The sequence below is a fragment of the Oryctolagus cuniculus genome, chromosome 10 (assembly GCF_051225735.1).
Source record: "Oryctolagus cuniculus isolate XC-2025 breed Fujian yellow rabbit chromosome 10, ASM5122573v1, whole genome shotgun sequence".
NCBI lineage: Eukaryota > Metazoa > Chordata > Mammalia > Lagomorpha > Leporidae > Oryctolagus > Oryctolagus cuniculus.
Genome location: NC_142876.1, coordinates 124324456 through 124345390, shown reverse-complemented (window position 1 = coordinate 124345390; position 20935 = coordinate 124324456). Strand labels below are relative to the sequence as shown.

General features: G+C 60.0%; 2 protein-coding genes across 16 annotated transcripts in view; one reads left to right on the top strand and one right to left on the bottom strand.

Moving 5' to 3' along the window:
- Nucleotides 1–200: 200 nt before the first annotated feature.
- On the top strand, nucleotides 201–20334 carry TRNT1 (tRNA nucleotidyl transferase 1). 10 transcript variants are annotated; one of them, XM_089305676.1, is made up of 9 exons: nucleotides 201–536; nucleotides 2260–2414; nucleotides 6546–6739; nucleotides 10163–10301; nucleotides 12400–12526; nucleotides 15943–16136; nucleotides 17209–17462; nucleotides 17576–17856; nucleotides 18942–20334. In XM_089305676.1, the coding sequence occupies exons 2-8, from the start codon at nucleotides 2282–2284 to the stop codon at nucleotides 17828–17830; spliced, it is 1296 nt and encodes a 431-aa protein (XP_089161802.1). In that variant the 5' UTR covers nucleotides 201–536; nucleotides 2260–2281; the 3' UTR covers nucleotides 17831–17856; nucleotides 18942–20334. The 10 variants fall into 10 exon arrangements, with proteins under 10 accessions (XP_089161802.1, XP_008271829.4, XP_002720670.4 ...); XM_008273607.5 differs by having other exon boundaries at nucleotides 409–536; nucleotides 6546–6811; XM_002720624.6 differs by lacking the exon at nucleotides 201–536 and adding an exon at nucleotides 833–863.
- CRBN (cereblon) overlaps nucleotides 18765–20935 on the bottom strand; it is a 21862-nt gene continuing 19691 nt past the window's right edge. For all 6 annotated transcript variants that reach the window (XR_016214511.1, XR_016214513.1, XR_016214512.1 and 3 more), the window contains 4 exons: nucleotides 20603–20718; nucleotides 20330–20394; nucleotides 19905–20036; nucleotides 18765–19354 (listed from right to left, as the gene is read on the bottom strand). Coding sequence is in view for 2 of the 6 variants with exons in the window: in XM_051831908.3 (XP_051687868.1) it covers nucleotides 19174–19354; nucleotides 19905–20036; nucleotides 20330–20394; nucleotides 20603–20718 (494 nt within the window). In the remaining 4 variants the exon portion in view is untranslated. The remainder of the gene's footprint in view (nucleotides 19355–19904; nucleotides 20037–20329; nucleotides 20395–20602; nucleotides 20719–20935) is intronic.

Here is a 20935-nt window from a genome sequence, read left to right as displayed (position 1 = left end):
TGCATGAACACGAGGGGGCTTCGAGCGTTCACGGAAAAGTGAACCGTTTATTTTGGTGCAAAAACAAACTTCAGAGCCACATACACATAGGCGGGGTCTTCAAAAAGTCCACGGAAATGCGTCACCCGCGCTCGACTCCGCAGCGCTGGGCCGGCCCCGCCGCCCACGACCTCCGCAGGAGGCCGCACCCTCGCTTCTGCACCGGGCGCCCAGCAGGCCGGGGTCCCGCACCCCGGGGCGCCCACGGCCAGGCGGTCGGGGCTTGCCTTCCCAGGCCGCGCTGTCCCGGGGTGCGGGGCCAGCGGCCGTGCCGCCCCCCGCCGCCACGCGCGGGCTTCCAGGACTCCAACCCGGGTTCCGCGTTCCACCTGCGGCGCTTCGGGACAGGGCCGCCGGTGGAAACCCGACCGAGCCGGACCGAGCCGGCCCGCGCCGCCGGCTCCACCGGGCCGGGTGTGCTGGGAGCACGCGGCCCGAGCCCGGACGCCGCCTGCGGTTCTGAGCTGGTGTGGGCTTGGCTCTGCGCAGGCTCGAAGGTGAGGGCAGTATCGGTGTGGAGCAGGCGGCCGCCGACACCCAGGACGCGGGGCCACGGTGTTTGCATAGTGCGGAAGGCGCCCCGGGTCCGAGCAGCGACGTGCCGCGCAGGCGCGCCAGGCTCCGGGCCGCGGTCAGCCCCGGCCCCGCCCACGGCCTTCCGCCCCTTCTCATTGCGGCCGGCGTGCGTCGGGGGCGGGGACAAGCCCAGGCCCCGCCCACGACCCTTCGCTCCTTCCCATTGGCTGCGGCCGGCGTGCTTGCGGTACGTCAGCGCGTTTCCGCCCGGAAGTGCGCGCGGCGGCGGTGGCGGCGGCGGCGTGCAGGTGAGCCGCGTCCTGTGAGGTCGGATCTTTTGGTTTCCTGTTCCGTCCTGACCTGTTCCACGCGGGCCCCGACCCCGGGCAGGCGGAGACGCGAGCGCGGGCGTCCGCCGGGCCCGGACAGAGTCGCGGGGACCTCGTCCCGCCAGGTGGCAGCTCGGGGGGCTACGCGGCCGGCGAGATAGAATTTAGCCAGGGCCTGGGGCGTCAGGGCCGCGGTCTGTCCGAGCGGTCAGCCTCCCGCGAGGCCTGGTGGGGCCGCAAGCGCTGCCCCCACTGAATCTCTCTCCCCCTGTGAACCTCTGTTCCCCTGCTCCCGGGCCTCCCTGCTGTGCTGGGGTCCCCGCGACTGTCTCGTGGGGATCTCTCCTGCGCTCCTCCAGGCCCCGACGGGCCCTACCTGTTCTGACCCCCATATCTCTCCTGGGACTCCCCCTGCGCTCCTCCAGGCCCCCGACGGGCCCCACCTGTCCTGACCCCCGTATCTCTCAGGATTCTGTGTTCTCCTCCAGGCCCCCGACGGGCCCCACCTGTCCTGATCCCCGTATCTCTCAGGACTCTGTGTTCCCCTCCAGGCCCCCCGGCGGGAGCCCAGCTGTCCTGACCCCCGTATCTCTCTCCTGGGACTCCCACTGCCCCACTCCAGGCCCCCGACGGGCCCCACCTGTCCTGACCCCCGTATCTCTCAGGATTCTGTGTTCTCCTCCAGGCCCCCGGCAGGAGCCCAGCTGTCCTGACCCCCGTATCTCTCTCCGGGACTCCCCCGTCCCCCTCCAGGCCCCCGACGGGCCCTACCTGTCCTGACCCCCGTATCTCTCAGGACTCTGTGTTCCCCTCCAGGCCCCCCGGCGGGAGCCCAGCTGTCCTGACCCCCGTATCTCTCTACTGGGACTCGCCATGCCCCCCTCCAGGCCCCCGACGGGCCCCACCTGTCCTGACCCCCGTATCTCCGGGACTCCCCCTGCGCTCCTCCAGGCCCCCGGCGGGCCCCACCTGTCCTGACCCCCGTATCTCTCAGGACTCTGTGTTTCCCTCCAGGCCCCCGGCAGGAGCCCAGCTGTCCTGACCCCCGTATCTCTCAGGACTGTGTTCCCCTCCAGGCCCCCGGCGGGAGCCCAGCTGTCCACCCATCTGTCTCCTGGGCCCCCCTCTTTCTCTCCCAGAGTCCCAGCGCCCGCTTCTCCTTAGGAACCCTCTGTCCTTCCTGGGGTGCCTGGTGGTGCCTGCAGGAGCTGCAGGGGGAGGGGGAGGGAAGGAGGGAGGGGTCCCTGAGGGTGGCTGTGGGAACTGGGAACTCGCAGGTGGCAGGTGCTCCGGGCAGACACCTGCGGGTGTCGCTGGGCGAGCGGGTGGATTTCTCCCTAAGGTGTGACCCTTGCTTTCCCTCGCTGTTCCGCAGGAGGGCGCCGGTGACTGCCCCGATGCTGAGGTGCCTGCGGCCCTGGCACCGGCCGGCGCTGAGCTGCACCTGGAGCAGGCTGCGCCTCTTCACCATGAAGGTGCAGTCCCCGGAGTTCCAGTCGCTGTTCACAGAAGGGCTGAAGAGCCTGACCGGTGAGGCGCGGGGGCCTGGGCTCCTGTGCAGCCCTGGCTGGGGGCCGCACAGCACCTGCCAGGGAGCTCACGGTGGCCGGGAGGGCGGGCCCTGCTGTGCTGAGGCCAGGTCTCCCGCTGGAGGAGCACAGGGCCCTAACTAGGGCCCTGCTGTGCTGAGGGCCCCCTCCCCAGGAGGGGCTGGCCCTGGCCCCTGGGCCCTGCCTGTGTACCCCCAGCAGCGATGGCAGAGCTGCGCTGTGGCCTTGGCAGTCTGAGTTGGGAGCCCAGTTCATAACCAAGCTCACTCCCTTCTGTTTCTCGAGTTTCACACTTAAAATTGAGGTAAATCTGGGAGCCCTCAGTGGTGCGTTCTCTGTGTGTGTAGCTTGCAGAGTCCTTGGAAAGCTGGGTCTGTGTTTCTGCTGTGCCACACGGGCAGATAGGAAACTGAGAAGTTCACAGGTGGACGGTGCGTTTTGTGAAAGAACTATAGGTGAATTTCTAATCTTTTTGCGGTAGAAGAAATTTACTTTTCAATTCTGTTTTCCATGAACTTCTTTTTTTGTTTAATTTATTTATCTGAGAGGTAGAGTTACAGAGAGTGAGAGAGTGGGATGCTGGCGCCGCAGGTGGAGGATTAACCAAGTGAGCCACGGCGCTGGCCCATGAACTTCTCAAAGTGCCTTCGTGTGTACCTTACTGAGTTGTATCTAAGTGTCTTTTTTTTTAATTTTTATTTTTTTAAGATTTTTTTGTATGTTTTTGAGAGGTAGAGTTACAGACAGTGAGAGGAAGAGACAGAGGGGCCGGCGCTGTGGCGCAGTGGGTTAACGCCCTGGCCTGAAGCACCAGCATCCCATGTGGGTGCTGGTTCCAAGACCTGGCTGCCCCTCTTCCAGTCCAGCTCTCTGCTGTGGCCTGGGAGGGCAGTGGAGGATGGCCCAAGTGCTTGGGCCCCGCACACACATGGGAGACCCGGAAGAAGCTCCTGGCTTCAGATTGGCGCAGCAGGTGGAGGATTACTGTGCCATGGTGCCGGCCCCCTAAGTGTCCTTTTAAAAGCCTGAACTGTGAAGTATTTTTTGAAATGGTTTAATGATAGAGCTAATCAAAACTATGACTAAGATATTTTCAGTTCTGGATTCCATTTTGAAATGCAGTTAATTTGCTGAGTGACTTTGAACCTACAATTTTATTTCACTGAAGCCAGTGTGGGAATCTTGAAACAGTGCTTACCTGTGATTCAGCTTTGACCATCCTGTTGTCTTTTTTGTTTCTTTTATTTTTTTAGAAGATTTCTTCTTTGTTGTAAAGGCCGAGTTAGGGAGAGATCCTCCATCTGCTGGCTCACTCCCCACGTGGCCGCAGCAGCCAGGGCCGGGTCAGGCTGAGCCAGGACCCCAGAACTCATTCGGGTCTCCCACTTGGATGGCAGGGCCCCATACAGTTGGGGAATCTTCCGCTGCTTTCCCAGACAGGTTAGCAGGGAGCTGGATTGGAAGTGGAGCAGCCGGGGCTTGAACCGGTGTTCCTGCTGGATGCTGGTTCTCCACGTGGTGGCTTGACGCGTTGTACCGCAACACCGGCCTGCCGTCCTGCTTTCTAAAGTGGGGTCCAGTGAATATAAACCTGGTATTTCAAGGTAAAACAAACAAAACAAACAAAAAAGACTTTCCAACGTGGGTTTAACATTGCTGCAGATTTTTTATTGCTTATTTAGTTAATTAGAAGGGTCTTCACCCACTCATTCATGGCCCAGTTCCTGTAGCTCCTGGGGCTGGGCTCATCTTCCAGGCAGGTGTCGGGCTCAGCAGCGTGGGCCGGCACCTGCGGCCTCCCAGGGTCTGCGGTAGCAGGAAGCAGGACTGGGACTTGAAGGGGGCGCCTGGGTGAGCTGTGGGTGTTCCAGGGGGTGCCTCGGTGGCAGGGTCCCCAGCTTTCGTTGGTAGCTGGATGGCCGTTCAGGTGGGCCAGGGTGGTGCACAGGCCAGTAAGTCTGCACTTGCACCCTAGTGCTGGGGAGACAGGCGGAGGGGCAGCCTCCGTGCGATGCGTGTGCGCCCAGGTGCTTGCTGGCAGCCCTGGCATGATGCGTGTGCGCCCAGGTGCTTGCTGGCAGCCCTGGCGTGATGCGTGTGCGCCCAGGTGCTTGCTGGCAGCCCTGGTGTGATGCGTGTGCGCCCAGGTGCTTGCTGGCAGCCCTGGCGTTCACCTTCAGGGAGGCTTCCCGAGCAGTCACTGAGCGTGGGGTTGGGATGTCTGTCGGGCAGCCAGCCAGCAGGGCCAGACGGGGGCGTGAGTGGTCACGAGCGGCACTGAGAACAAAGGGCGAGAGGAAGAGGCCAGACCGTGGTGCGCAGTGGAGCACGGATTGACCGTGTGGCCACGTCCCTGTGTGTGGCTGCTTCAGCACCAGGGAGGTGGCGGCCAGCGGCCGAGTGCCTGAGTGAGTTGGGATGGTGCTTTGGGGAGAGCCCCTCACCAGCAGTGCTGCAGGGGAACCTGCCGGGAGAACTCGGGTCAGAGAGAGCGTGAGGCGAAGCTTAGCCAGGGGTGGGGCAGGAATTGGTCCTGGAGGCCAGCTACGGCTGCTTGGAGTGGACGCGGTGGAGGCTCGGCCGGAGGGGCAGCTGTGTAGCTCGGTTGCCTGCGACTTAGACCCCTGCGTCTGGATTGCAGACGCCAGACCCAGGGAGACTGCTGTGGCCCTGGAGGGGGAGGTGAGTGAGGGCGGCCCTGAGACTCCAGCGTCTCCCCTGGACCAGGCTCTCTGTCAGTGACAGGGCGGTAGGCTCTGCACTGACATAGCTGACTTTCCATTTTATTGTAAATTTTATGTATTTTAGTTTTATTTGAAGGGCAGAGGCGTACGGGTTGACTCCCCAGATGCCTGCAGTATCAGAGCTGGGCCTGGCCGCAGCCAGGAGCTGGGACCTCAGTTCATGCCTCCCACGGGGCTGGCGGGGGCCTGACCACCTGTGCCGGTACTGCCTCGCGGGATGTGCATTGGCAGGAAGTGGATTGGAAGCAGGGGCGTGGGACTTGTCCCCAGGTGTGCCGGCGTGGAAGGAAGTCGTTCCAAGCAGTGTCCCCACGGCTGCACCAAACGCCTGCCCCTGCGGTGTGAGACGTGGCTCCTGCGTTAAAGATCTTTTAGTGGGGGCTTCGCACAGTCTGTGGAAGATGGAATTGAGAGAGGTTTGTTACCACAAAGCTGTGGAACCCATTCCCGTGCAGGTTTCCTCGTGCGTATTCCCTGGACTTGGAGAAAACCCCTGTGTGCCTGGGTTTCAAGGTTTGCACCAAAGCGAAGTTGTAATTCCACTTCCGTGATGTGTGGATTGCACTTCCGTGGTGTGTGGATTCCACTTCCGTGACGTGTGGATTCCACTTCCGTGATGTGTGGATTGCACTTCCGTGGTGTGTTTGGAGCGCCCGTGCTGGGACCTGGGGAGGAGGGCAGGAGAGCCGGCTTTTCCTGCAGGGTGGAGGTGGAGGCGGGCAGGACTCGCCGGCGCAGCTCGTCCTGGCTCGGAGCCTGCAGAAGGGTGCTGGGGTTCAGGAGAGCAGAGGGCGAGGCGTGGGGGAGACAGCACCGAAGCTGGGGAGGCGTGGGCGTGCGAGCTGAGTGCGAGTGGGTGCCGGGCCTGCTGGGGGTGCCGTGTCCGCGTGCTGCGCAGGGGCCTGGGCACCCAGGCTGGGCCCTGTTCCTGGCTGTGCGGGTGCCGCAGGCCGGAGAGAACCCTGGGCGTCGTGGGAGGGTGTGCTAGTCGGCGATTTGTGACTGGTGACATGTGCGGAGGGAGGGGGGGAGGTTGTTTAGTTCGCGTAGTCCCAAGAGAGCCGTCTGGGGCGGCTGGAGGGTGGCAGGGGCAGGACGCAGGGCTGGGCCACCTCTGGCTTCGCAGCCACGGCTCAGAAGAGCCACGTGCAGGGCACACGCTGCAACAGGTGGGCCTGCCGCATCCCCGTCTACACCCACGCTCGGGTCAAGGCTCCTCCCCTCATCACCGTTAGTGTGTGACTAACAGGGACTCGGTGCCTCCTGAGTTCCAGCTGTGTGTCGGTGGCTGGGAGAGGGCCCCGTGAGGCGGGCTTGTGGTGGGCTAGGAGCTCTTCTGTGACTGACACGCTTTTCCTGTCCCGCAGAGCTGTTTGTCAGAGAGAACCATGAGCTGAGGATTGCGGGCGGGGCCGTGCGGGATTTGCTGGCTGGAGTGAAGCCGCAGGACGTGGACTTTGCCACCACCGCCACCCCCGCGCAGATGAAGCAGATGTTCCAGGCGGCCGGGGTCCGCATGATCAACAACAAGGGGGAGAAGCACGGCACAGTCACGGCCAGGGTGAGCGGCCCGGCACGCTGCGCGGCGCTGGATGCTGCTGTCTCCAGAAGATTCGTTTGTTTGACAGGCAGGGTTAGAGGGGGCAGAGGCGGTGGCGGGGAGAGAGGGAGGGAGGGAAGTTGGTCTATGATCCGCTGGTTCACTCCCCAGATGGCCGCAATGGCTGTGGCTACACCGATCCAAAGCCAGGAGCCGGGAGGTTCTTCCAGGGTCCTTGGTGCAGGGCCTAGGACCTGGGCCATGTTCTTCTGCTTTCCCAGGCCATAGCAGAGAGCTGGACTGGAAGTGCAGCAGCCAGGACTCGAACCGGCACCATATGGGATGCTGGCGCTGCAGACCAGGGCTTTGGCCTGCTGTGCCACACACCTGTGTAGGGCACGTGCCGTGGAGCCGCTCGGCTCAGAGTGGGAAGTGAGCAGGTGAGGGCTGAGGACGCTGCTGAGCGGATTTACGCTCTGCGGACCCTGTGTGCCGAGTGTGCACCCTGCACACTGAGTGTGCACTGTGATGTGTGAGGACACTGCCGTGAGTGTGCACTGTGACATGTGAGGACACTGCTGTGTGAGTGTGGACCCTGTGTGCCGAGTGTGCACTGTGTTACGTGAGGACACTGCCGTGAGTGTGCACTGTGACATGTGAGGACACTGCTGTGAGTGTGGACCCTGTGTGCCGAGTGTGCACTGTGACATGTGAGGACACTGCCGTGAGTGTGGACCCTGTGTGCCGAGTGTGCACTGTAACATGTGAGGACACTGCTGTGTGAGTGTGGACCTGCACACTGAGTGTGCACTGTTATGTGAGGACACTGCTGTGGGTGTGCACTGTGATATGTGAGGACACTGCCGTGAGTGTGCACTGTGTTATGTGAGGACACTGAGTGTGCACCCTGCACACTGAGTGTGCACTGTGATATGTGAGGACACTGCCGTGAGTGTGCACTGTGATATGTGAGGACACTGCTGTGTGAGTGTGGACCCTGTGTGCCGAGTGTGCACTGTGTTATGTGAGGACACTGTTGTGTGAGTGTGGACCTGCACACTGAGTGTGCACCCTGTACGCTGAGTGTGCACTGTGTTATGTGAGGACACTGCCGTGAGTGTGCACTGTGTTATGTGAGGACACTGCCGTGAGTCCTGCACACTGAGTGTGCACTGTGTTATGTGAGGACACTGCCATGAGTGTGAACCTGGCACACAGGGTGTGCACTGTGTTATGTATGGAGCTGCCGTGAGCGTGCACCTGCATACTAAGTGTGCACTGTGATATGTGAGGACGCTGCCGTGAGTGTGCACCCGCACGCCGAGTGTGCACTGTTATGCGAGGGCACCGCCGTGTGAGTGTGCACCCGCACGCCGAGTGTGCACTCTGTTATGCGAGGGCACCTCCATGTGAGTGTGCACCTGCACACTGAGTGTGCACAGCATTTACGGAAAGAAATTTCTTTTTTGGTGGTGCATTACCCTCTGCTTACTGCTTTTCAGTAATCCTTTTCATTTTTAGTAAAGATTTTATTTATTCATTTGACAGAGTTACAGAAAGTGAGGGAGAGACAGAAAGGTCATCTCTGCTGGCTCATCCCCGTTGCTGTGAGGGCCAGAGCTATGTGTCCGGAGCTGGGAGCCTCTTCCCATCTCCCGCGTGGGTGCCGTCCACTCTGACCTCCATGTGGTGTTTCTTTGAAAGCTGACTTTGCTTGTGTCAGGTGTAGTGTCTGATTCCCAGTGGGGCATCAGCTGTATTTCTTTGATGTTTGCTTCCTCAGAGCTTGTCTTTTTTTGTTCATTATTTATTTGGGGCCATCTCTGTGGTGTTGGGGGTAAAGTCACCACTGAAGCGCCGGCATCTCATACGGGCACTGGACAAGTCCTGGCTGCTCCACTTCTGACCCAGCTCTCTGCTGTGGCCTGGGAAAGCAGTGCAAGATGGCCCAAGTCCTTGGGCCCCTGCACCCACGTGGGAGACCCGGAAGAAGCTCCTGGCTCCTGGCTTTTGATTGGCAGAGCTCCAGCCATTGCAGCCATCTGGGGAGTGAACCAACGGATGGGAGACTGCTCTGTGTCTGCCTCTCCTCCTTTCTATGTAGCTCTGCTTATCAAGTAAATAAATCTCTTTAAAAATTATTTATTTGAAAGGCAGAGGGAGAGAGAGATCAATTTTCGATCTGCTGGTTTACTCCCCAGATGGCTACAATGGCAGGGCTGGGCCAGGCCGAAGCCAGGAGCCAAGAGCCCCTTCAGGGTCTCCCACGTGGGTGCAGGGGCCCAAGCACTTGGCCGTCCTCCTCTGCTTTCCCAGGTGCATTAGCAGGGAGCTGGATCAGAAGTGGAGCAGCCGGGACTGCAGCTGTTGCCCGTGTGGGATGCTGGCGTCTCAGGCAGGTGGCGCCGTCACCCACTGCTGCCCAGGGCCGGCCCCCCTGAGCAGCTCCTGTCTCTGGCTGGCTTCCCTTGAATGTCGGTCTGTGGCTGATGCTGTTCTGTGTGCGAGGTGTCTGCAGCAGGGGTGAAGTGCAGTCCCCCGCGGCCGTTGCCAGGGAAGAACCCCGAGTGCTGCGTCAGGGGGGAGCAGTCGGGGGCGGGTTGGTGTCCCCGAGTCTTGTCTTTTTGTGACGTGATCTCTGTCCCTGGGGCCCCATGTCTGGTGACTGGGGGCTCTGCTCTCCTAGAGGGGTCAGCGCTGGGTTTCTGCCTGGGTCGGGAGGCACTGGGACGGGGAGGTGTAGCAGGGACTCTCAGGTGTTTGCTTTGCTTTGCCCTCAGGGGGGCTGGGCTTCTGTAGTGATCAGAGACAGCGCTGGTACCAGGGCAGCGGTGTGGGGCTGTGCAGTGACCCTCCTCTGCTTCCGCGTCCCGAGTCCAGTCTCCTGCCGGGAGTCCGGTGCGTCCGCTGTCGTCCCTAAGTGCCGTGCTCTCTGTCCCTGCTTTTGGGCAGCTGGAACGTTCTCCGTCCGTCTGCGTGTACAGATGCTTCTCGTGGTCGAGGCTGACCACGCGTGTCACTCTGTCATGTGCCCACGCGACTTCCCCAGCCGTCTTTGCCAGGACAGGCAGCGTGCGTGGGCTAGAGTGGCGGCTCCCTGCTCGGCACCTGCTGCCGGAACCGAAACCCGGAGCTTGCAGACTGCGCTTGGCCGTGTTCCAGAGAGCAGCCTGGTTTGAACGGGCAGTCGGGACACAGCGCGTGTCGGAGGCCCTTGCTCTTAGGATTCGATGTCGGTGGCAGTGGTGTCTGTTTAAATGTCCCTCGTGGGCTCCGTCTTTGGCTGTGTGCTCCTCCTGTGTGACTTAGTTGTGGGCTGGTTGACGCTTCCCTTCAGAAGACATGCAGGACACCCCCGGTCAGGCCCTAGCGGAGACAGACTTGGTTTCTGAGTGCAGGTGGCACCACAGAGTGCTTGGTGACAGCCTGCGTGTCTGATTGCAGCTGCATGAAGAGAACTTCGAGATCACCACACTGCGCATTGACGTTACCACTGATGGCCGGCACGCCGAGGTGGAGTTCACCACCGACTGGCAGAAGGATGCTGAGCGCCGGGACCTCACCATCAACTCCATGTTCCTGGGTAAGGGAGACAGCTCGGGCGGGACAGGGCCGTGCGTGGGTCACGTGGGGGTCCCTGCGCTGTCACCTACCGGCTGCACTGGCGGTGCTGACGCGCTCCTTGGTGGGGTGGTCGTGAGGGTTAAGGGAGTGAATGCTCAGTGCCTAGAGCAGCGCCTGAGCGCGTGGTGGGACGGTGCTACCTCCAGCCGTGTCAGCCCTGAGTGTCTGACAGGAACGCGTGTGTGCACCTGTGCAGGCACGGGCACGCCTGGTGCTGTCCCTGTGCTTGCCCCGCCGTGTGCACACGTGTCCCTTCGCATGGCGTCCGGGTGCGCGTTGGTGAGTGACATCGGCACCCCTTCAGTTGCATGTGTGTGAGCCGAGGTTCCGCCTCACCGCAGTGCTGGGATTCGGCCGTAATCAGTGTGCTGGCCAGGAGGGTGGCACCTGCTTGCTAGGTCAGGTGAACTGTGGATTAATGAAGTGGTGAGCAGCTGCGTGCCGGTAGGCGCCTTGGTGCCACGCCCTCTGTGTTTCAGACTGGATTAGGGAAGCGGGGGCACACCACCCTGTGAGGCTGGGGCAGGAGGGGCTGCCCTGGGAGGGGAGGCTGTTGGCCCGGGGCTGGGTCTCAGCTCACCGCACCGACGACAGGCACCGTTCTTGGGTGCTTACGAGGTGCTAGGCACGTGAGGGGGCACCCGTGCACGTTTGCTTGTTCAGCTCAGTGGGAACTGTTGGACATGGTGGAGCTACGTTGTCCTGACTGGCTTCCCCGAGAACACAGCCTGAGAGACGCTGTGTGATCAGCATGGTTTGGAAGTACAGTGGGATGGGGGCTCCTCGCACTGGCGCTGGTTCTGTCCTGACGTTTGCTGCGCCGTTGTTGGGCCCAGGCCCTGTCCAGCACCCGCCGGACTCGAGCCTTCCCAGCGGCTGCTGCGCACCCCTCCCTGGACACCGTCCTCGCGTCTCAGTTCTCTGCAGTGCTGACGCCCAGCCCAGCCTCTGGGTTGTTGTCAAGCGTCTGGGCTCAGGCATTCATGGTTTTGACATTTGTAGTTGTTACGTGGCTTCCCAAACCCTTCGTTTTGCTTTTTCATTTTTTTAAAATTTTTTTTCCCCAAATCTCTCTCTTCTTTGCTGAAAGACCTTGGCCTCTGCAGGCTCAGCGAGGAGCGGGGCCTCACGGAGGTGGGTGACGGCTGAGTACCCGCTAGGGGTTCGCTACTTTGGGTTCATATTTGTGTTGACTTAATTTTCTCTTCATTTTCTGCTGGTGTCTTATTGAATCTGGAGGGTTTTTGTCTGCTTTAAGATGTATTTATTCAGAAGGAAGAGATGGCGAGAGGGAGCTGGGGCGTGAACCAGTGCCCACGTGGGCTTCTGGCACCGCAGGTGAAGCTTAACCCAGTGGGCCGCAAAGCTGACCCGAATCTGCAGCTTCTAAGCAAAACTGGCTAAGCAGGAAGTTATAAGCTTACCCATGTTTGTTGCTTTGGGGTAATTGAGTGTTTTTGTTTTTGTTTATTTTTAAAGACTTGTTTTATTTATTGGAAAGGCAGAGTTAGAGAGACAGGTCTTCCATCCACTGGGTCACTCGTAAATGGCCACAGTGGCTAGGCCTGGGTCAGCCTGAAGCCAGGAGCCAGGAAATTCAGCCTGGCTTCACGTGCGGGGGCAGGGACCCAAGCTCTTGAGCCATGCTCCGCTGCTTTCCTGGGCGAGGTAGCAGGGAGCTGAAGCAGAAGTGGAGCAGCCGGTGCCCGTCGGGGATGCTGGCGTCGCAGGCGGGGGCTTTACCCGCCACGCCGCAACACCAGCCCCTTCCCGGTTCATTTCCTGTTACCTTGGCGATCGCATGGTCTGTTTTCCTCTTGCTTGCCCCAGGTCACCAGATCTGGCCTATGTTCCTTTGTCCTGGGAGCTGTAACCTTTCTAGTTGCCGTTCCAAGTGCAGCCTTGGATTTCATCTTGCGTCTGATAGCTAAGGATTCCTGCTAGTGACTGGTTTGTACCTTCCTCCCTTGCTGAAGGGAAGAACTGTAGCTGGTTTTCTCCTGTGTTCAGATTCTTATCTGCTGACAGATTCTCTCTCTCTCTTTTGTGATGAATAGGTTTTGATGGCACCTTATTTGATTACTTTAATGGTTATGAAGACTTAAAAAATAAGAAAGTTAGATTTGTTGGACAGGCCAAACAGAGAATACAAGAAGATTATCTTCGGATTCTAAGATATTTCAGGTAAGAATGTTTAAAACTTGCTTTAAAACAAATAAATAGCATTTGTGGCGTCATCGCCGGAGCCGGACGGTTGCTGTGCAGGTACAGTGTCTGTGTCCAGGGGACGCTGGGCCTCTGAGACGTGGGCGTGACCTCTGCAGCTGAGCTGTGAGTCCAGCGCCTGTTCTCCCCTGTCACTGGATGCCAGGCCTGAATGCTCACCACCAGCCAGGCCCTGTGGGGTGCTCTGAGCACGAATCTGCCGCCCCGCAGCTGTGGGAGGCGGCCCGGGACGGCTGATGCCTCACGGCACAGTGGTGCAGGGCCAGTGGCCGAGCGCAGGCACGTAGGTAGAACTCGGCCGGTGCAGAGTAGGGGTTGGAGAGATTTAATCTGAAAGGTAGAGACAAAGCTGTTGACAAGTTCACTCCTCGAGGTGCCCCAGTGGCCAAGGCCGGGACCAGCTAAAGCCTGCGGTTGGTAATTCAGTCCAGGTCTCCCACGTGGGTGGCAGAAGCCTAGTTACGAGAGCCATACCCTGCCTCCCGAGGGCTGCGTGACATTCTGATGTGGGCGTCCTCACAGCGGAGTGAGCGTGCACCCCACCTGGATGGTTAGGTGCTGTGCTTGACCTCATGAAGAGCCATCCTGTCTGTGTCTAGCGCGCTATCTCCGTGGTCGGGCGTGCTCAGGGTGCCCCGTGTCAGCACACGTGTCCTGTCGGTACCAGCCGGCTCAGGGTGCCCCGTGTCAGCACACGTGTCCTGTCGGTACCAGCCGGCTCAGGGTGCCCCGTGTCAGCACACGTGTCCTGTGGGTACCAGCCGGCTCAGGGCGCCCCGTGTCAGCACACGTGTCCTGGGGGTAGCAGTCGGCTCAGGGCGCCCTGTGTCAGCACACGTGTCCTGTGGGTAACAGCCGGCTCAGGGCGCCCCGTGTCAGCACACGTGTCCTGGGGGTAGCAGTCGGCTCAGGGCGCCCCGTGTCAGCACACGTGTCCTGGGGGTAGCAGCCGGCTCAGGGCGCCCCGTGTCAGCATACGTGTCCTGTGGGTAACAGCCGGCTCAGGGCGCACCGTGTCAGCACACGTGAACTGTCGATACCAGCCGGCTCAGGGCGCCCCGTGTCCTGTGGGTAGCAGCCGGCTCAGGGCACCCCGTGTCAGCACACGTATCCTAGGGGTAGCAGTCGGCTCAGGGTGCCCCGTGTCAGCACACGTGTCCTGGGGGTAGCAGTCGGCTCAGGGCGCCCCGTGTCAGCACATGTGTCCTGTGGGTAACAGCCGGCTCAGGGCGCCCCGTGTCAGCACACGTGTCCTGGGGGTAGCAGTCGGCTCAGGGCGCCCCGTGTCAGCACACGTGTCCTGGGGGTAGCAGTCGGCTCAGGGCGCCCCGTGTCAGCACATGTGTCCTGTGGGTAACAGCCGGCTCAGGGCGCCCCGTGTCAGCACACGTGTCCTGGGGGTAGCAGTCGGCTCAGGGCGCCCTGTGTCAGCACACGTGTCCTGTGGGTAACAGCCGGCTCAGGGCGCCCCGTGTCAGCACACGTGTCCTGTGGGTAGCAGTCGGCTCAGGGCGCCCCGTGTCAGCATACGTGTCCTGTGGGTAACAGCCGGCTCAGGGCGCACCGTGTCAGCACACGTGAACTGTCGATACCAGCCGGCTCAGGGCGCCCCGTGTCCTGTGGGTAGCAGTCGGCTCAGAGTGCCCCGTTTCAGCACACGTGTCCTGGGGGTAGCAGCCGGCTCAGGGCGCCCCGTGTCAGCACACGTGTCCTGGGGGTAGCAGCCGGCTCAGGGCGCCCCGTGTCAGCACACGTGTCCTGGGGGTAGCAGCCGGCTCAGGGCACCCCGTGTCAGCATACGTGTCCTGGGGGTAGCAGCCGGCTCAGGGCACCCCGTGTCAGCACACGTGTCCTGTCGGTACCAGCCAGCTCAGGGCGCCCCGTGTCAGCACACGTGTCCTGGGGGTACCAGCCAGCTCAGGGCGCCCCGTGTCAGCACACGTGTCCTGGGGGTACCAGCCAGCTCAGGGCGCCCCGTGTCAGCACACGTGTCCTGTGGGTAGCAGTCGGCTCAGGGCGCCCCGTGTCAGCATACGTGTCCTGTGGGTAACAGCCGGCTCAGGGTGCCCCGTGTCAGCACACGTGTCCTGGGGGTAGCAGCCGGCTCAGGGCGCCCCGTGTCAGCACACGTGTCCTGGGTGTAGCAGCCGGCTCAGGGCGCCCCGTGTCAGCACACGTGTCCTGGGGGTAGCAGCCGGCTCAGGGCGCCCCGTGTCAGCATACGTGTCCTGTGGGTAACAGCCAGCTCAGGGCGCCCCGTGTCAGCACACGTGTCCTGGGGGTAGCAGCCGGCTCAGGGCGCCCCGTGTCAGCACACGTGTCCTGTGGGTAGCAGTCGGCTCAGGGCGCCCCGTGTCAGCATACGTGTCCTGGGGGTACCAGCCGGCTCAGGGCGCCCCGTGTCAGCATACGTGTCCTGTGGGTAACAGCCGGCTCAGGGCGCACCGTGTCAGCACACGTGAACTGTCGATACCAGCCGGCTCAGGGCGCCCCGTGTCCTGTGGGTAGCAGTCGGCTCAGAGTGCCCCGTTTCAGCACACGTGTCCTGGGGGTAGCAGCCGGCTCAGGGCGCCCCGTGTCAGCACACGTGTCCTGGGGGTAGCAGCCGGCTCAGGGCGCCCCGTGTCAGCACACGTGTCCTGGGGGTAGCAGCCGGCTCAGGGCACCCCGTGTCAGCATACGTGTCCTGGGGGTAGCAGCCGGCTCAGGGCACCCCGTGTCAGCACACGTGTCCTGTCGGTACCAGCCAGCTCAGGGCGCCCCGTGTCAGCACACGTGTCCTGGGGGTACCAGCCAGCTCAGGGCGCCCCGTGTCAGCACACGTGTCCTGGGGGTACCAGCCAGCTCAGGGCGCCCCGTGTCAGCACACGTGTCCTGTGGGTAGCAGTCGGCTCAGGGCGCCCCGTGTCAGCATACGTGTCCTGTGGGTAACAGCCGGCTCAGGGTGCCCCGTGTCAGCACACGTGTCCTGGGGGTAGCAGCCGGCTCAGGGCGCCCCGTGTCAGCACACGTGTCCTGGGTGTAGCAGCCGGCTCAGGGCGCCCCGTGTCAGCACACGTGTCCTGGGGGTACCAGCCAGCTCAGGGCGCCCCGTGTCAGCACACGTGTCCTGGGGGTAGCAGCCGGCTCAGGGCGCCCCGTGTCAGCATACGTGTCCTGTGGGTAACAGCCAGCTCAGGGCGCCCCGTGTCAGCACACGTGTCCTGGGGGTAGCAGCCGGCTCAGGGCGCCCCGTGTCAGCACACGTGTCCTGTGGGTAACAGCCGGCTCAGGGCGCCCCGTGTCAGCACACGTGTCCTGGGGGTAGCAGCCGGCTCAGGGCGCCCTGTGTTCTCTCGGTAACAGCCAGTCACCGCAAAGATGCTTTCCTGTAGGTTTTACGGCAGAGTCGTGGAGAAACCCGGGGAGCATGATCCCGAGACCTTGGAAGCAATCGCAGAGAACGCACACGGCCTGGCCGGAATATCTGGGGAGAGGATTTGGGTGGAGCTGAAGAAGATTCTGACCGGAAGGCACGTGCATCACCTGGTTCACCTCATCTACGATCTCCACGTGGCCCCGCACATCGGTGAGGCCGCCGTGTAAACCACTAGTCGACAGTGTCTGCGTCATGTAGTTGAGGAATTTGTAGTGGGGACGTGGGACTTTTTTTTTTTTTTTGACAGGCAGAGTTAGAGAGGCAGAAAGGGCGTTCTTCTGTTGGTTCACTCCCCAAATGGCCACCACGGCTGGCGCTGTGCCGATCCGAAGCCAGGTGCCTCTTCTGGTCTCCCATGCAGGGGCTTGGGCCATCCTCCACTGCCCTCCCAGGCCACAGCAGAGCGCTGGACTGAAAGAGGAGCAACCAGGACTAGAACCCGGTGCCCATATGGGATGTCGGCGCCGCAGGCAGAGGATTAACCTAGTGAGGCACAGCGCCGGCCCCGACATGGGACATTTTACAAGACACCAGACTTTGGGGTCAGGTTGTGATCTAAAAAGGCTGTTTGCCCACTGCGTCGTCCAGGGGTCACACACAGTGCTTCAGGCACGTTCATAACAGCTTCACGTAGGCAAGCTCCAGGGAGGTTTCAGTCAGCACCCCCAAAACAGTGGTGGTTCAGAGGTTACACTGGGGATGGGGTGCTGTCACCTGACGCTGCAGCACACTCAGGAGTGGTGACGGGAGAGGGTCCCTCGCGAGTGACACCACGTGCCCGCTGCCGCCTGCTGAGGCAGGCCTGTTAGGAAGAGGCAGAGGGAGAGAGGTCTTCCATCTGCTGGGTCACTCCCCAGTCAGCTGCAATGGCCGGAGCTGTGCCAGGCTAAAGCCAGGGGCTTTTTCCAGGTCTCCCATGTGGGTGCAGGGGCACAAGGACTTGGGCCATCTTCTACTGTTTTCCCAGGCGATAGCAAAGAGCAGCCGGGACTCGAACTGGCGCCCATATGGGGTGGCGGCACTGCAGGCGGCAGCTTTACCCGCCGTACCGCAGCGCTGGCCTCCTCTAGGTTTTGAGCGTGACGGCAGAGGACAGCACGGAGGCAGCGGTGGTTCATTTGGGGTGTAGCAGACTGGACCAGCATTGTGTCCAGCCACATGCCTTTCGGCACAAACACTGGTTCCCTCTAGAAACAGGTGGAAAACGCCTCTGTCCCTACAGGTTTACCTGCCAATGCGAGTTTAGAAGAATTTAACAAAGTCACTAAGAACGTTGAAGGCTTTTCACCGAAGCCAATGACAGTCTTGGCCTCGTTATTCAAAGCACAAGATGATGTCACCAAACTGGATTTGAGGTTGAAGATTTCAAAGGAAGAGAAGAACCTTGGCTTGTTTATAGTTAAAAACAGGAAGGACTTAGTTAGAGCAGCCGACAGCTCCGAGTCACTGCGGCCGTACCAGGACTTCGTCATAGACGTGAGTGCACAGCCAGTGTGGGAGCGGCCGTGGTGGGTGCGCGGTGGGCGGCGTGGCGGGTGCACCGTGGCAGCCCCAGCGCGTGACTCAGCGGCGTTCTCGTGTGTGGCCAGTGCAGGGAGCCGGATGCTGCTGCGCGCGTCTGTGAGCTGCTCAAGTACCAGGGCGAGCACGGGCTGCTGGAGCAGATGCGGGGCTGGTCCGTGCCCCCCTTCCCCGTGAGCGGCCATGACCTCAGGAAGGAGGGCGTCTCCTCGGGAAGAGAGATCGGGGCGCTCCTGCAGCAGCTGCGAGCCCAGTGGAAGAAGAGCGGCTACCAGATGGACAAGGAGGAGCTGCTCAGCTCCATCAGGAAGACGGAAGGCTGAGGGCGCCCGCCGCCGGAAGGGGCCTGGTAAGAACCACTTTGCTCTCTGCCCAGCCCGGCGCTCGGCTGGGGAGCCGAGGTTCTGCACGCCCGCCTCCTCTCGCGGGACAGACATCACTGAACCTGATCCTTGTTTGACACGCTTACTCAGGTTTGCCACTGAGCTTATGTAGGCACCGTGTGGTGAGCTCTTAGCTCACCTGCACAATAGATGTAAACCTGGAAGGGAAGTAGAGTGTGAGACCCCGTGCCCGTGGGGGAGCTCCCACAGCAGGATGGAGCCCAGCAAGCTGCGTCCAGGCTCCTGAGGGAAGTCAACAACGAGGGGCTTCGCTTGCGGCCCTCATCCCAGGAGGCATGTGTGAGAGGGCTTCAGAAAGCTCAAGGGAAGATGCAGGTCAAAGTACGGGGCTATTTCCGTGCAAAAAGTTCAAGCTCTTTTCACAAGCTGTGTTTGCTTATGCGTGAGGCAGTGCTGATGGCAGCAGACAGTTCTCACAGCCAGGTGACAGGGACGTCCTGAAGTGCCTTCGTATCGATGTCTCTCTAAGGTCTGCCTGTAGGGGCCTAAAACGGGGGCCGCGGGCGACTGCTGGTCTGAATCACACCTGTAAGTAACACACGTGCGTTGGAGGGAGTGAACATTTTATTAGCAGGTGCTAGTAGAGGGCATCGGCCACTGAGCCCTGGAAGTGGTACCGCACACTGCAGACTGACCGCCAGGGCCGCCCAGCACAGCCTTCTGAGGGCAGAAAGGACCATCTAGTGTCGTCCTGATGCTGTACTTGAATCAACATTTTTCCTGGTGGGATCTTTTGGTCAGTGTGTGAAGCAGCTAGGGTGTGACACAGCCTGTAAGAGCAGTATTTCACATGACTTTCCAAGAACAGGTTCAGGTTTAACAGCTGACTTACAGACAATAAACAGGGCTGTCATTGGGACGGGTGCTGTGCTGTCACTAACCAACACAGGAAATGGAAACTTTATTTGGGGGTTCACATGACATATCTTACTCTTTAGTATTTTCAAAATTTACAAATTAGTATCAGACAAGCGAAAGGAAACTGAAAAAGAAGTCCATTTAAAACAGCATTTGTCACCTTGCCTTCCAGAAGGGACACACCTTGTGCTTGGCACCTGGCTTACCCTGGCTGTCTACAGCAACACGGAGCCATCTCTTCCTGCCCAGCACAGCAGAGCCCACCGGACGACGGCCCCGAGCTACGTAGGTAGGGTCTCGTGTGTGCCTGGAGTGCATCTGTCTGTCCCAAGTGTGCTGACGTAACCGTACGCTCTAGGGGAGACAGCAGATCTGATTGCGAACACCACCCCTACCGCCTCTGTTTACAAGCAAAGGATCACCCTGTCTGGGCTCAGCTCATCCTCAGTGTCTGGGATTGTGGGCAACAGAGCGGATCGAGTTAAACCCCAGAACTTCTGAGGCGACATGTCTTTCTTGGTGGCTGTGAATTTCCATCCGATGTGGCTCGCACAGATCTTGCATTGAGCAACCGTCCAGGCGTACCTGCAAAGTTAAGAGCGGTCAGCCACGCACACACGTCTCTGATCCCAAGCCTACTACATGCATCAGCCGAGCTGCAGAGGATTTAGGAGCTCTGCATTCTCTGAGCCCAAAGGTTTTCTCATCTGTATTGCAATCTGTTATGTGTAATTTCGTTTTCCCACAAACCTCTTAAGCTGTACTTAACTTCCTGCCACTTCTATTAGGAGCCACCTTGTTAAGAGGGCTTTCCTCCTGGATTGCGGTCTTGGCACGTGAGGTCACTGACCTTGCCAGTCCTCCCCTAGCTGCACAGCCCTCATGGTGGTATTCACAGGAGAACTTGAGGTTTAAGCCCTACATGCATAGTCACAAGTGCCTCCCTCCCACCATCTACGGCTGAGAGGACAGACTGGGTCCCCAGGTCGCAAGGTCATCAGCTGCACTCCTCCTTCTCCCTGACTTCAGGAGCGTGGCTAGTGTCCAGCTGTCTGTGCTGTGTCCTACACTGTCTTTAATTATAACTGTAGCAGTTCTGCTTAGCACTCTGGGATTTAAAGCAGTAAGGTGTTACCCAGGAAACCAGCTGTGCTCTGTAGAAGGCCGGCCAATCAGGTTCAGGTTGCAAGCCTTGTACACGGTGAGAGTCTCGTGCACGTAGCCGTGGGGGTTCACGTAGGCGGCCATCGGCCCGCACAAGGATAAACTGAAAAAACCCACAGGAAACCAGAATGAATGACAGCGGAGCCGGAAGCCTGGACTGTCCACTGTCAGCAGCTCTCCTCTGATATGCGGGGCTGTTAGACTTCCAGTGGAACCAGGGGCTCTGCAGAGCTAAGCCCTGCTCAAACCACAGTGCCAGCAGGAAGGATGGGAGTGGGGGGTCACTTCCTGTGCACAGGCCCCTCCATCACCCACCAGGAAGAGGACCGTGCCCAACACTGAATACTCAGGATGTGGGAAATACATCCAGAAATCACTGAAAATAAAAGTCTTTACCTGAATATTTCATTTTTGGTGGTGATTTCTGTTTCTTGACATTGTTTACAGCAAAGAGAAGTACACTAAAAACAAAGTTGAGAAAATTATCATTCTCCTGTAATGACAGCTGATCAAAACGTCTCTATCTGCGTCACTCTCCTTTCAGACTGAAGGATGACTGCCCTCTGGGATAATGTGCACGCGGGCAGGGAGTGCATTCACGCTGGCTGCTCCGTGTGTTGGGAGCTGAGCCGTAAGCTGTCACAGTCTGACGCACACGCACGCACTCACTTTATTCATGATGTCGAGCTCACAGCGAAGTCGTTGGATAGCGCTGCCGATTTTAAGGAGCTGAATTCTTAATACATCGTCGATAGGAAGACAAGCAGCTACTCTGTAAGAAAAATCTTAGAAGACACGGTAGAGTTCACAGGTTTGAGTCAGGAAACAGCCCCCTCTTCACAGGGCTTCCACAATGCACATTTAATTTCCCACACTTGTTTTTGCAAATGTCATTTAAACTACACATGAACTTGGATTTATTTTACAAATCGCGAAGTCCAGGAACTGGCCCGTAAAGAGCCGGAGGACTCCACACGAGCTTTACCACACGTTAACTCGGTT